Source organism: Cricetulus griseus, assembly GCF_003668045.3.
Source record: "Cricetulus griseus strain 17A/GY chromosome 1 unlocalized genomic scaffold, alternate assembly CriGri-PICRH-1.0 chr1_1, whole genome shotgun sequence".
Taxonomy (NCBI): Eukaryota; Metazoa; Chordata; class Mammalia; order Rodentia; family Cricetidae; genus Cricetulus; species Cricetulus griseus.
In genome coordinates this window covers 104,578,519-104,591,349 of record NW_023276807.1, presented here as the reverse complement: position 1 = coordinate 104,591,349, position 12,831 = coordinate 104,578,519, and the positions used below count along the sequence as shown (strand labels likewise).

The window sequence follows — 12,831 nt, the reverse complement described above, 5'->3', positions numbered from 1 at the left end:
TGAAGAATGGGCTGGGTGTTGGAGGATACTTTAGTATCTGTAGAGGTAGCTGATGGGGAAGCTGTGCCTGGACAGATGACCTGTGACAGTCTAGTGAATACCACATATTCCTGAGTATTAAACCTGGATGGATGACAGCCTGTTTGTCATCAGTGGTGGTTGTACTTCACCATGAACTTTGAGTATTTCTAGCCTTGAGATTTCAGGAGATCCCTGCCTTGAACTTAACTCTCACAACGTGTTGACTTCCCAGTTGCCACTGTAGCAGATTATTGCCAATGTAATGGCTGGTCAGACAAATTGGTCCTTGCTCAAATCCCTGTGGATCAGAATCCTGGTGGGCTTTGCTGGTTTCCAAGCACTGGACTCTTGCAAGGCCCAAATCCACAAACTGGCTGACTGGGCTCTTCCCAGGAGTCTCTGGGAAAGACTGTGCCTCAGAGCTCACCTGGGATGTTAGGATGCAGTGTTTAGGATTGTAGAATTGGGGCCATTTTTTGCTCCTAGAAGTCTCTTTGATTTCTTTATTTTTTTTTGGGGGGGGGGCGGTTCGAGACAGGGTTTCTCTGTGTAGCTTTGGAGCCTGACCTGGAACTTGCTTTGTAGACCAGGCTGGCCTCGAATCACAGAGATCCACTTGCCTCTGCCTCCCGAGTGCTGGGACTAAAGGTGTGCTCCACCACCACCCAGCGCCTCTTTGATTCTTTTGTCCTGCCCCCTACATCTTTATGCCTGCAGCAGTGCCTGGTCCTTTGCATGCTTTGAATGGATCTCCCTGATGCCTACCTACCCTGTATCCACCTGGAGAAAGTTCTCTGCCAGTTGGTGCTGATGGGATTGGTTGAGTTTGGCCACTTGATAGCCCAGCGTACTTTCTCTTGTAAGGTCTGTAAAGTTCCTCCTGCCACATAATACCACATATTCCTGAGTACTAGCCTTAGGTTGTGGACATCTTTGGGAAACCACTGTGGGTCTTTTGGGCTATAGTCACTGTAGATGCATGCTACTTCCTACATACTATTGATTGTCTCTCTCTGTCTTCCCAAGACATTCCAAGTACTGTGCTCTGGGTAATGAACCCTCTGGTAGTTCTTCCACCTGTTGTCATCAATGTCAGAACATTAATTCTTTCCATCACCCAGCTGTCTTTACAGAGTGAGCTTAAGTGGGGGGGGGGGGTGTCTAGAAGGGAAGGATGCTGGCTGGCTGCTGGGAAGAAGGAGGCCAGACAGAATTCTCCTTCCTTTCTTTCAGAGAGGCACTACCCCTCCATCAGCAGTGCTAGTATTAGGATCGCTTTCTCCTCAGGCTTCTGCAGGGAGACTCTTCACAGTATTCACCTCTATGGAACCCCCATGTCATGGGTTTAAACTCAACTGTGCCCATTTTTAGCTGTATGACACTGCCTCAGTTTCTTCATTTGCAAAACTGGATACTATAGTTTAGTGAAATTGCTCACTGTAAGGTGCTTAAAACAGTAGTTGGTGGTACATGATACATATTTCTCAATATGGACCTGGAACACAAGCCTGTCATTCCAACCCTGGGAGGTGAAGGCACAAAGATCAGGAGTTCAAAGCCAGGCTCAGCCACATAGCAAGTTTGACGCCAGTCTGGAATACATGAACCTCCATCTAAAACAAAACAAAAAACAAAAGAAACAAATCACTGGATGTAGTGGTTCATGCCTTTAACTTCAGTACCCAGGCAGTAGATCTCTGAGTTTTAGACCAGCCATAGCTATAGCTACATGGTGAGGCCTTGTCAAAACAAGAAAGACATTTTAATGTAGACAGCCAGCTAAGGTTGGTGAAGACAGCCAATTGGTGAAGCATGAAGCCTCTGGCATTGACTAGCCCTCCAGGTTCTTCATCTTCAGCAGAGGGTCTCCACCAGGGACAGTTTTGCTCTCCATAGTTTTGTCACTGTCAGATTGCTTGTGGACAGTTTAACCTTTTACTTACTACTATTGCATGTATATGTTCTCCTTGGCATGCATATGGAGGTCAGAGGACAACTCTGTGGAGTCACTCCTCTCTCTCCACCATTATGTGGGTTCCGAGGATTGAACTCAGGTTCTCAGGCTTGTGCAGCAAACACCTTTACCTGCTGAGCCATCTCACTCACTGGTTCTGTTGCAGGCATTTTTTAATCACATGTGGGGATAGTGGAGCCTGGGATAATGCTGGGCATCCTGCAGAGAAGTAGTCAGCTCCATAACAGATCTGTCCAGCTCCAAACGACAGGGGTGCCAAGGCTGCAGAGTACCAATCTGGACCGTGGCAAAGTGATTCTAGATCACAAAGTTGCTATGCGTTCTGAATAAGATAGTTCATGTTCAAAGCATTAGCCTGTTTGCTTCTCGTCTCTCCTCTCATGGTGGAGCGGCATTTGTGTCAGCTGTGAGGACCCTTGTGGCCTGCACCTGGTCCTGGTGCCCTTTGATTTCTCTCGCACTCTTCACCATTCACCTGTTCTTCACACACTTGAGGCCTTGGCAGGTGTTCCACGGTCTGAACTCTGTTTCAGGGACCCCATCACTTACTCTGACCTTTGGCTCTGCTCAGAAACAATATTCCTGGGGAGGACTTCTGACCTCCCTCAGTGTGTAGCACCCCAGGGTGTCAGTTTCCTGCCCCTCAGCCTGCTGGACTTCTTTGGACCCAGTAGGCCCCTCAGTTCCCACTCATTTTGGCAGATCCTTCTAATGAAGGTGGCTTTCAAGTTGCATTCTTTAATATTAATTTTCACCCCCCCATTTTGATTTGCTGGTTTTTGTTTGTTTGTTTTTAAATCTCAAAGGTAGGCACAATTGATTTTAAAGAAGGGACTGTATACCCTCAGGCTTCTGATTTCTACATATATAATGCAAGTGACTCTAGTTTAGGGATATGTTGTTCTGCTTGTGTTTTAGTGGGAAGATTCATAGAATGCCCTTTCATGTGGGCGGGCCCTGGAACAATGTTTGCTGTCCAGAAGCAGCCTGTAATGGTTGATGTTCTGTGCCACTTATGTAAGAAGGTCAAGATTATGTGTGGCAGACACTCAAAGCAGGGGCCTCCTTCACTGATCATGAGGGCAGGCCTTTCCTCCAGGCTCACTCTTCCTAGCCCTTGGCTGCCGAGAGTGGTTGTCATGAACCTTGAGCTTTATTCTTTTTTCTTTCTCTTCATTAAATGTATTTATTGTGTGTTTGAGCATGAGCATATGCATGTGTGTCCCACATCACCCTTGTAGAGGTCAAATGACAACTTACAAGAGTCTCTTCCTTCCTTCCATTATGTGAGTCCCAATGATAGAATTCAGGTCTTCAGGCTTGGCAGCAAACACCTTACCTGCTGAGCCATCTTTGGCCCTGACCGTCTCTGTCCGTCTGTCCTTCCTTCCTGTTTTTTTGGTTTGGTTTGGTTTGGTTTTTTTTTTTTTTTGGTTTTTCAAGACAGGATTTCTCTATGTAACAACCTAGCTGCCCTGGAACTCACTCTGTAGACCAGGCTGGCCTTGAACTCATAAACATCCACTTGCCTCTGCCTCCCAGGTGCTGGTATTAAAGGAGTATACCACTACCACCTGACTCAGGTCTTGTACTTTCTAAGTGCTGGCTGTAATAGTACAAAGTGCAGAGCCCTTCTTCCCAGAGCTGGACTGGAAAGCGTCCCACTGAGGGTTGGAAAGCGTCCTCCTCATATTCATTGCTACTCTGTTCTACTTCCAAGGGAGCTGTTTAGAGCAGCTGTGACCTGTTGGCTTTGTCTTTTTCCACCAGATGTCACCAATGGGAGTGTCACCTTTTTACCCTTGGAAGAAGATGATGAGGGGAATTTGGTGGTTAAGATGAGCAATGTGTATCAGCTCCAGCTCCATCACAGTGAAGGAGAATGGTAAGAGCTGGATACTGTTCTGTTACACTGCTATGTGATATTCTATCCCTGGGCAGCTGGAAGGTTCTTGGGTGCAGAAGATCCAAGGCCTTGTGTTGGTGGGATGGTCTCCTTTGTATACTATAGTCACCACTCTGCTGGTTTCCTGGTACTGGTCCTAGATTGGGGCTTGCAAGGTGGCTGGAATCCCCAGTCTCTACATTCCACATGGCCTTCATGGTCTGCAGCAACTAGTTGGGGTACTCTACTAGTCAGCTCTCTGTTGTTGCAAAATACAAAGGAAGTCATCTTCAGGAGGTTTCAAGGCCAGTGAGATAACTCCACTCACAAAGGTGCTTGCTTCAGATCTTACAACCTAAGTTTGATCCCAAGGACCAACTCATGTTGGAAGGAGAGAACCAACATGTTCTGTGGGTTGTCCTCTATCTTCTGCACACATGTGCACATGTAAACACATGTAAACACACACACACACACACACACACACACACACACACACACACACACACACTCACTCACTCAGAGAAAGGATGTTTTAGTTACTGCTCTCTTCTGGGAAATAAGCATGTAACTTAAGAATAAGAATGAAGCCAGCTTTTCTTACTGGTATTTCTCTTATTTTTGAAGGTTCATATCTGTTTTAATTTTCTGTCCAGAGAGGTGGCATTCAGATGGCATTGTTTATCCCAAACCATCCTGGCTTGGAGAGGAACTGCTGTCCAAGCTGGCCAGGTGGGCTGTGGAGAACAGGAAGAGTGAATTTAAAAGCACACTTTCCCTGGTGTCTATCCTGCGCTACAGCAAGATGTACCAGGAGCTCAAAGAGAAATACAGAGACATGGTTAAGGTAATGTTAGAGGAGCATCAGAGGTCCCCTCATTTAACAAGTGTCATGGTCAGTGCCTTCCAGGGAGACTCTTTTCTGTGGGCTTCCTATCAAGTTCAGGTACCACACTGAAAATCCACTGTGGGTGCAGACAATGTAAACCAAGTGAATATTTCAGTACATTTTTAAACCCAGAAGGAGTAAATTTTTTTACATTTTTCAGGAATTCAAAAGGGAATTTTTAATCTAAAAATATTAAGCATTGTTTTACCGTATTATAAATTTACATTTGTTTAAATTTTATTTTTGTTTTTTGAGATGGGGTCGCTCAGCCCAGGTTAGCCTGAAACTCATGGTTCTCCTGCCTTATCCTCCCAAGTGCTAAAGTTATAAGCATATGGCACCACATGGGGCTGGCTTGTTAAATTTTTTAAAATTATTTATATGTGTGTCTGTCTGTGTGGTGATATGTTCACAGGCATGCAATTGCACACAGAGACAATAGGGTGTCAGGTTCCCTGGAGTCACATGCAGTGGTGGTGAGCTGCCTGACTTGGGCACTAAGAACCAAACTCTGGTTCTTTGCAAGAGCAGTGAACTCTCCTAACCATTGAGCTGTCTCTGCAGCCCTGGCCTCATTAACTGAAAGGTATTTCTAAGACAAGTGCTCCAAAAAAATAGCATGCTTCATGACATCATGACCTTGAATTAGTCCTTGTGCTTATAAGGCAAAGTAGCCCACAGTGATTCTTTACAGAGATGTTTCAGGTCTGTCTACACAGCTGGGCTCCCTTTTCCTGAAGACCCTGACAGGGGTGGGGGGGTCTTCTGTCCTCCTGTGGACTCTCCATACCTTTAAGAAGGTACTCCTATTTTTCAGATTTTAAATTGTTGCCAGGACATGGTTATCCATTCTATCACTCACTGGACCTGTCAGTTCAGTAAATGGTTAACTCTCAAGGTGCCTTGATTATCCTGCCTGTCAGTCAGAGCCTGGCCCTAGGCAGTTGACCCAGTCTCCTGAGTCCCAGTCTGTGTCTATCTGCACCCTCTCATTGTTTCTTTGTATGAGTACATGCATGTATATGAGTGATGATACATGCACCTATGTATATACATGGAGAGTCCAAGGAGAATGTCATGTGACTTGCTTCATCACTAGGGTTTTACATGAGTAAACTTGGAGCTAGGCTGACAGTCAGCAAGCCCCAATGATCCTATTTCCAATGTCCCAGGGCTGGGGCTATAGGGGCCCATATGGCCATACATGGCTTTTTATGTGGGTGCTGAGGACTTGAACTCTTATCCTCATGCAAGGGAAGCACTTTCCTACTGAGCTTCCTCCCTAGCCCTGTCCTCCTCCCTCATTTCATTAGTATTGTGTTTATCCAGATGAGCTGACTTTTTTCTGTGTCAGACATCTTTAACTATATTGTTGATGCTTTGGATCACTTTGTACAGGACACTCTCTGTCCTATACACACAGTTGTGTAAAGCACTAAACTGTAAGAAATCAGCTGTGAGTTCATGCCTTTGAAATGAAATTGTGTATTTACTATATAGTTAGTTTGGTTTGACTTAGGCTGTTTAGAGAAGGTTATTTTCACAGCTATTTACATATTCCCTAAAACATTTTAGGTTTGGCCTGAAGTAACAGATCCTGAGAAGTTTGTCTATGAAGATGTGGCCATCGCTACATACCTGCTGGTAAGAACACTAGCAGTGTTCACACTCATATGGAATGTGTGAAGCTTGCCTCTGGCAGATGCTACTAGCTGGGGGTGGAGTAGTCACCAAGTCAGGACTTGAGGTTTTCCCTGCTATGAAACGATTTCACATCCTGCATGAGCACAGAGCATGTGTGAATCAGGAAGGTGGGGTACAAGAGGGCAGAGGGGGCAGGAGTCAGTGAGACACAGTTGTCACTGTGGAGGCACTGACAATCCAGTGCCATCCAGCTGTGGGCTGGTCCTCTTTCCCCTAGTTTGTCCTTTACTTGCTGGTTAACTAGCTCAACTGTACACTTCTTTAACTCAATACTCTGAATTTTCTTATCTATAAAGTATTTAAACTTAGAGCTTCTCAGTTTCCCTTTAGCTTGTAGTTCTTTTAGTTTAGAAAACAGGGTTATTTTGGTTTTTAAGGCATGCAGATGTTAAAAGATGAGGAAAAAATGTAGAGAAACGTCATCTTGGTGTGCTGATGTCTAGAGATGACCACTGGATGTTGATGCCATTTTTCTGGTGCTGGGATGGAACCCAGGGGAGAGCCTCATGTGCTGGGCTCTCTCTATCATGAGTACCACTGAGCTATATCCTAGCCCTGAATTAATGCAGCATCAGGAGAGAAGACTGGGACAGGGGTCCCAGTATCCTCAGGCCAAAGACCCCATCTGTTCTGCTCATTGTGTCCCCTGCCTGAGCCCTGGGGTCTTGGGAGAAGTTTCTCCATCCTTCCTCTCCCCCAGTGGCATTAGTGTTTGGGTCCTTCTTTTTGTTTATAATACTTGGACTGGAACCCAGGGCCTCACACATGCTAGGCAAGTGCTCTACCATTGAGCCATTCATCACCAACTGCTTTTCTAAAATCTTGAGACAGGATCCCACTAGCCTTGAGCTTGCAGTCCTCCTGCCTCATCTTCCCAAGATTACAGGTGTGTGCCTTTGCTCCAATAGGTTTGTTCTGGAACAGAATTAGTCAACATGTGGGTTGTTTTTACTTTGTCTCTTTCCTCAGATCCTGTGGGAAGAGGAGAGGGTCGAGAGGGGAGTCACCACCAAGCAATCCTTCGTGGACTTGGGGTGTGGAAATGGCCTCCTGGTCCACATCTTGAGCAACGAGGGGGTGAGCATAGCTCTATTGTCTTTTCTTAAGGTTCTAGGTTGGACAAAGGGGCCCCCATGTTTCTTGTTTTTAACTTTGAGGCAAGGTTTCACTGTGTAACTTGACTAGCCTAGAACTTGCTGTGTAGTCCAGGTAGTCTCACACTCACAGAGAACCACCTATCTCTGATTCCAGAGTATGCAGCCACACCTAGCTCCAACATTTATTGATGCTACAGCCTGGACTTGGAGTCAGCCTGGCTCAAAGTGGTGTCCACAACTTCAAGCTAGAGCTTTACCGGGTGTTAATAAGGGAGACATTTGCAGTAGTGTCCCTGTGAAAACTTGGAAGCTGTGTGTAGAGGTGACAGGAAGGTTCTGTAGCCCTCTACCCAAGTTGGGGAATGAATAACGGTTGCAGCCAGGGACCTTGGTGCAGCTGATCACAAGGTTGCCTTCCCCTATGTGTTCTCTGGACACAGCCTGGGATGCAGGCTGCTGTGGTCCCTTTTGAATATCTGTGGTGATCACTGGTAGGTTCTCACTAGCCATGCAGGTGTGTAGTCTTGCCAAGAGTTGAGAGATGTGCCTCACACAGATGCCAGACATATCCTGCTCTTCCTATGTTGCAGTAGCAGTCCTTGCAGCTTTGTTATTTTTTTCTGACTTACTGCAGTTGCTCACACTTAACCCATGATTTTAAAACTACTCATTTCAGCATCCAGGCAGAGGGATCGATGTCCGAAGAAGAAAGATCTGGGACATGTATGGACCCCAAACTCAGCTGGAGGTACTGCTCTCCCCCCACCCCAACACATTCTCTGTAGCTCTATCAAGATTGTCTCCTAGAGTCAGCTGTTGGCAGGAGTGCCTGTGAATTTAGTCAGCTCTCACTGCAAGTGTTCACTTCAGTTGGAGTGCTCTGACATAGGAAGGAGGGAGACAGGGGACATTTTCAGCTCTGCACAGCCTCTGGTTACAGTGACCTTGTCTGGAGATCACTTCCCTGAGCTGTGTTGTGCGCGCGCCAGTGGTGTGTGTGTGTGTGTGTGTGTGTGTGTGTGTGTGTGTGTGTGTGTGTGTGTGTGTGTAGAGAGAGAGAGAGAGAGAGAGAGAGAGAGAGAGAGAGAGAGAGAGAGAGAGAGAGGGAGAGAGAGAGAGAGAGGGAGGTGCTCCATGCTGTCTGCAGAGTGGAGATGTCTTTTTCCCTCTCTCAAGGCCTGCTTCAGGATCCTGTTCAGATACCCACTCTGAGTGATGACATGCAGCTGTTAAACCTCTCTGGAAATAACCTCATAGACCCAGAAGTGTGTTTCCTAGTGACTCTAAACTCTGTCAGGTTGGCAATCAAGATTAACCATCTCAGCATGATGAGCCCCAAGTATTCACTAGCAGCTCCCACTGTGCCTGTCTGCTCCCACTGCTCCAGACACTGCTCACAGCTGCCACCTTGACTGCCTGCCCACTCCCTGCCCCAAACACTGCCCACAGCTGCTGCAGTATTGACTGCCCCTGCTGCTGCTGTAACTGTCTTCTCCCACTGTCCGCAGCTGCCACAGTGACCGTCTGCCACTGCTGCCCAGACACTGTCCACAGCTATTACTGTTTCATCTGTAGCAAAAAGTACAACTTTAGAGACTTGGAATTTCTGCCATCTTGTCTCTGTTTCAAGTTGGGATAATGATGGGGAATGTCCTTCTGTATGCTCTGAATATGTGTTTCTCTTATTGGTTGATGACTAAAGCTCTTTCAGTCAGTGGACAGGCAGGATTTAGCCAGGTGGGAAATCCAAGCAGGGATAGAGCAAGGTAGCAGGCAGAGTCAAGGAGATGCTGTGTAGTTGCCAAGGAAGCAAGAGGCCCTGGTATCATCAGTAAGCCAAGACAATGTGGAGATACGCAGATTAATAGAATTGGGTTAATAATTAAGGGAGAGCTAGCCAATAAGAAGCCTGAGCCATTGGCCAAACAATTTATAATTAATATAAGCCTCTGTGTGTTTATTTGGGACTAAATGGCTCCAGGACCGAGTGGGGCAGAAATTATTAAAATGATAATATGACAAAGGCTTGGGGGATAGGGAGCTCACTGCCAGCCCCTCACCTTATTCTTCCTTCTGTATTCATGGTTGCTTTCCCAGGGATTCTTATTGCTTGTAGATTCATATTATAGAAAATTTAGACAAGCAAGAAGGTGAACTTTTGGGAGGTAGATGCAGGAGGATCAGCTATATAATGAGTTTAAAGCCAACCTAGGTTACATGAAACCCTGCCCTTAAAAAAAGGAAAGAAAATTGAGAAATGTTGTTAGGAATGGGAATGGTAACATATATCTTTAATCTTAGCTCTTGGGAGGCAGAGGCAGGCAGACTCTGAGTTCTAGACCAGTTAGTGCTAAATAGTAAGACCTTATGTCCAAAAAGAAAGAGAAATGCTTCTAGTGTCTTGAGCGTGAGGACTGTTGGGAAGTTAGCAGGTTCATAGAGAGCCCTGCAGATAGATGCGAGTCCATAGATCCTCATGCTCGGTGCCTAACACTCTGAATTGTGTGTGAGACTGACAATCAGCATGAGTAATTTAGCAGATGCCAGCTTCCCTGTGTCCCCGGGTCTTAACCCTCTACTTGGAATGAACTTCAAACTACCCCACTAGTAAGTTCTGACTGAAGGAAGGGCTGGTTGGTGTGAGGGGCATTTAGGAAATGTATAGAGGTTTGAGCTGTTTTTCAGGGGTCCCCAGCACCTGCCTCAGACCTGTCAATGAGTCACCGGACTCAGGAACCTCTTCTAGTCTCAGTGCCAGCACCACTGGTTCTAGTGTTAAGTATTCCAGGAAGAAGCTGACAGTGTTTCTTTTGACTTTCTGCCTGAGCCTGTGACCGTGAAGCTTCACTGGAAGCTGCATGCTGCTAGTGTATTTCCTAGTAAAAAGTTTGTTTTTAGCTGCAATTGTGTGATGTCTGTGATAGCTCTGCCTAGAAATCCCATCCATCTTGGCTTAAGCTTCTTTCTAATCTGTGTTCAGTGCAAGTGTGTTTGGAATCCTTTGTTAATATGGTGTTGTGATGATCTCAGATCATCTTAAGTTTGTGCATCAAACAGGATAGTTGCAGTTTTCTATATTCAGAAGCCCTTTTGTGAAGCAAATCTGACTTTCCAGGATGGTGTTGTCTAGTAATGGCAATCCAAGGTATAAATAAGTCTTGATTCATGAGGAGACAAGTGGGCAGATTTAAATTCAGAGTTAGTGCAATGATAATAAATGTTGCTGAAGGTTTGTTCTCCTATGAGGCTATGCACTTGGCAGTTGGCCAATGTATGTTCAGTATCTTAGCATCTGTGTAAACAGCACCACAGTTGCTGTGATGCTTCTTCTGTGAGGGCTGTTGTAGGGAGCTAACAGTCCTATGCTAAGGACTGGGGTAGAGAGCAGGGCTGGAGAGGCAGGCATGGTCAGAGTGACTCTCCATCCCCTGGGGTCTGTTCTTCACTGTCTCAGGTTGTGATGCACCTTCTTCCTCTCTTTCTCCAGTCAGTTCTCTAAGATGTCACTGACCACAAGGAAGGGTTATGTGCAGAGAAACTCAGAAGGGCAGGATGGGTGAGGTGTCACTGCTGAGAGTTCACTGACCAATGTGACAGAATAGCCCAGAACTGAGTAGACTTTACTTCCCCTCCTCAGAGGAGACAATTCAGCAGCTGTCTCTCGGTTGGTTGCTTTCTGTATTTATGCAGAAAGTAAGTTTTAGTTATCACCCAGAAAAGTACTCTTTTGTGGAGCCCCAAAAGCCCCAGTGATTTGTGTCCTTGAAGACCAACTAGGCAGGACAGTTATCTCCTTCTTAGTAAGTTGGGCATGGTCGAGGCATAGGAGGATCATGTGGTAGGTGAACTGTGGCTATGAGTCATGGCTCAGAACTTTTGGTGCATGTACTGACTGGTTCATCTTGTGTGTCATTCTTAAGGAAGGTTCCATTACCCCGAGTGACAAGACCCTGTTCCCTGATGTTGATTGGCTGATTGGTAATCACTCTGATGAGCTCACTCCCTGGATCCCTGTCATTGCAGCCAGGTGAGTAGGAAAGGCAGGCGGCTGTTTCTTCCTGAGCACACAATATCCACAGAGGCAGCCCCTAGCCACTGTGGTAGTAGGGCATTTGACATGGTAACTCAGGGTATTGAAATGGCAGTAGCATAGATATATTGAGTAAATTTAAATACCCCTGCTTTTTTTTTCTGAAATTGTGGCTACTAGAAAACCTCCGTCACACATGTGTTTCCTCTCATGTTCTGTCAGCCAACACTGATCCCAATTACATCTCTGTCATTTCTTTTTTTTTTTATTATTTTATTTTTTATTGAGCTATACATTTTTTCCTCACTCCCCTTCCCTATTCGTCTCTCTCCTTCCACCCTGCTTTCTGTCCCCCAGGCTCCCAATTTACTCAATAGGTTTTGTCTTTTTCTCCTTCCTAGGCGGATCCGTGTATGTCTCTCTTAGGGTTCTCTTTGTTAACTAGGTTCTCTGGGGTTGTGGCCTGTAGTCTGGTTGTTGGTTGTCCTTTGCTGTATGTCTGATATCCACTTATGAGTGAGTTCATATTGTATTTGTCTTTCTGGAGTACCTCACTTAGGATGGCTTTTTGTAGGCCCATCCATTTGCCTGTAAATCTCAAGATTACATTGTTGTTGGTTTTTTTTTTTTTTTTTTTTTTTTTTTAACCTCTAGTAGTACTCCATTGTGTAAATGCACCACATTTTCCTTATACATTCTTCAGTTGAGGGGCATCTAGGTTGTTTCCAGGTTCTGGCTATTACAAATAATGCTGCTGTGAACATAGTTGAACAGATATCCTTGTTGTATGAATGTGCAACCCTTTGGATATATGCCCAAAAGTGGTATTGCTGGGTCTTGAGGTAGGTTGATTCCCAATTTTCTGAGGAACCATTATACTGATTTTCAGAGTGGCTGTACAAGTTTGCACTTCCACCAGCAATGGAGGAGTATTTCCCTTACTCCCATAAGATGGTATCTCAGAATCGTTTTAATTTGCATTTTCCTGATGGCTAAGGATGTTGAGCATTTTCTTAAGTGTCTTTCGGCCATTTGAGATTCCTCTGTTGTGAATTCTCTTTTTAGATCAGTACCCCATTTTTTTTTTAATTGGATTATTTGATCTCCTGATGTCAAGTTTCTTTAGTTCTTTGTATATTTTGGAGATCAGACCTCTGTCAGATGTGGGATTGGTAAAGATCTTTTCTCATTCTGTAGGCTGCCATTTTGTCTTGTTAACAGTTTTCTTTG

General features: G+C 45.4%; 1 protein-coding gene across 3 annotated transcripts in view; it reads left to right on the top strand.

Moving 5' to 3' along the window:
* Trmt44 (tRNA methyltransferase 44 homolog) overlaps positions 1 to 12,831 on the top strand; it is a 32,302-nt gene that overhangs the window by 7,298 nt on the left and 12,173 nt on the right. For 2 of the 3 annotated variants that reach the window (XM_027387116.2, XM_027387115.1), the window contains exons 2-7: positions 3,767 to 3,881; positions 4,538 to 4,728; positions 6,346 to 6,414; positions 7,444 to 7,551; positions 8,248 to 8,319; positions 11,492 to 11,598. In XM_027387116.2, coding sequence (XP_027242917.1) covers positions 3,842 to 3,881; positions 4,538 to 4,728; positions 6,346 to 6,414; positions 7,444 to 7,551; positions 8,248 to 8,319; positions 11,492 to 11,598 — 587 coding nt within the window. In that variant the 5' untranslated portion in view covers positions 3,767 to 3,841. Of the gene's footprint in view, positions 1 to 3,766; positions 3,882 to 4,508; positions 4,729 to 6,345; positions 6,415 to 7,443; positions 7,552 to 8,247; positions 8,320 to 11,491; positions 11,599 to 12,831 lie in introns of all 3 variants that reach the window. The other variant, XM_027387114.2, reaches the window with a different exon arrangement.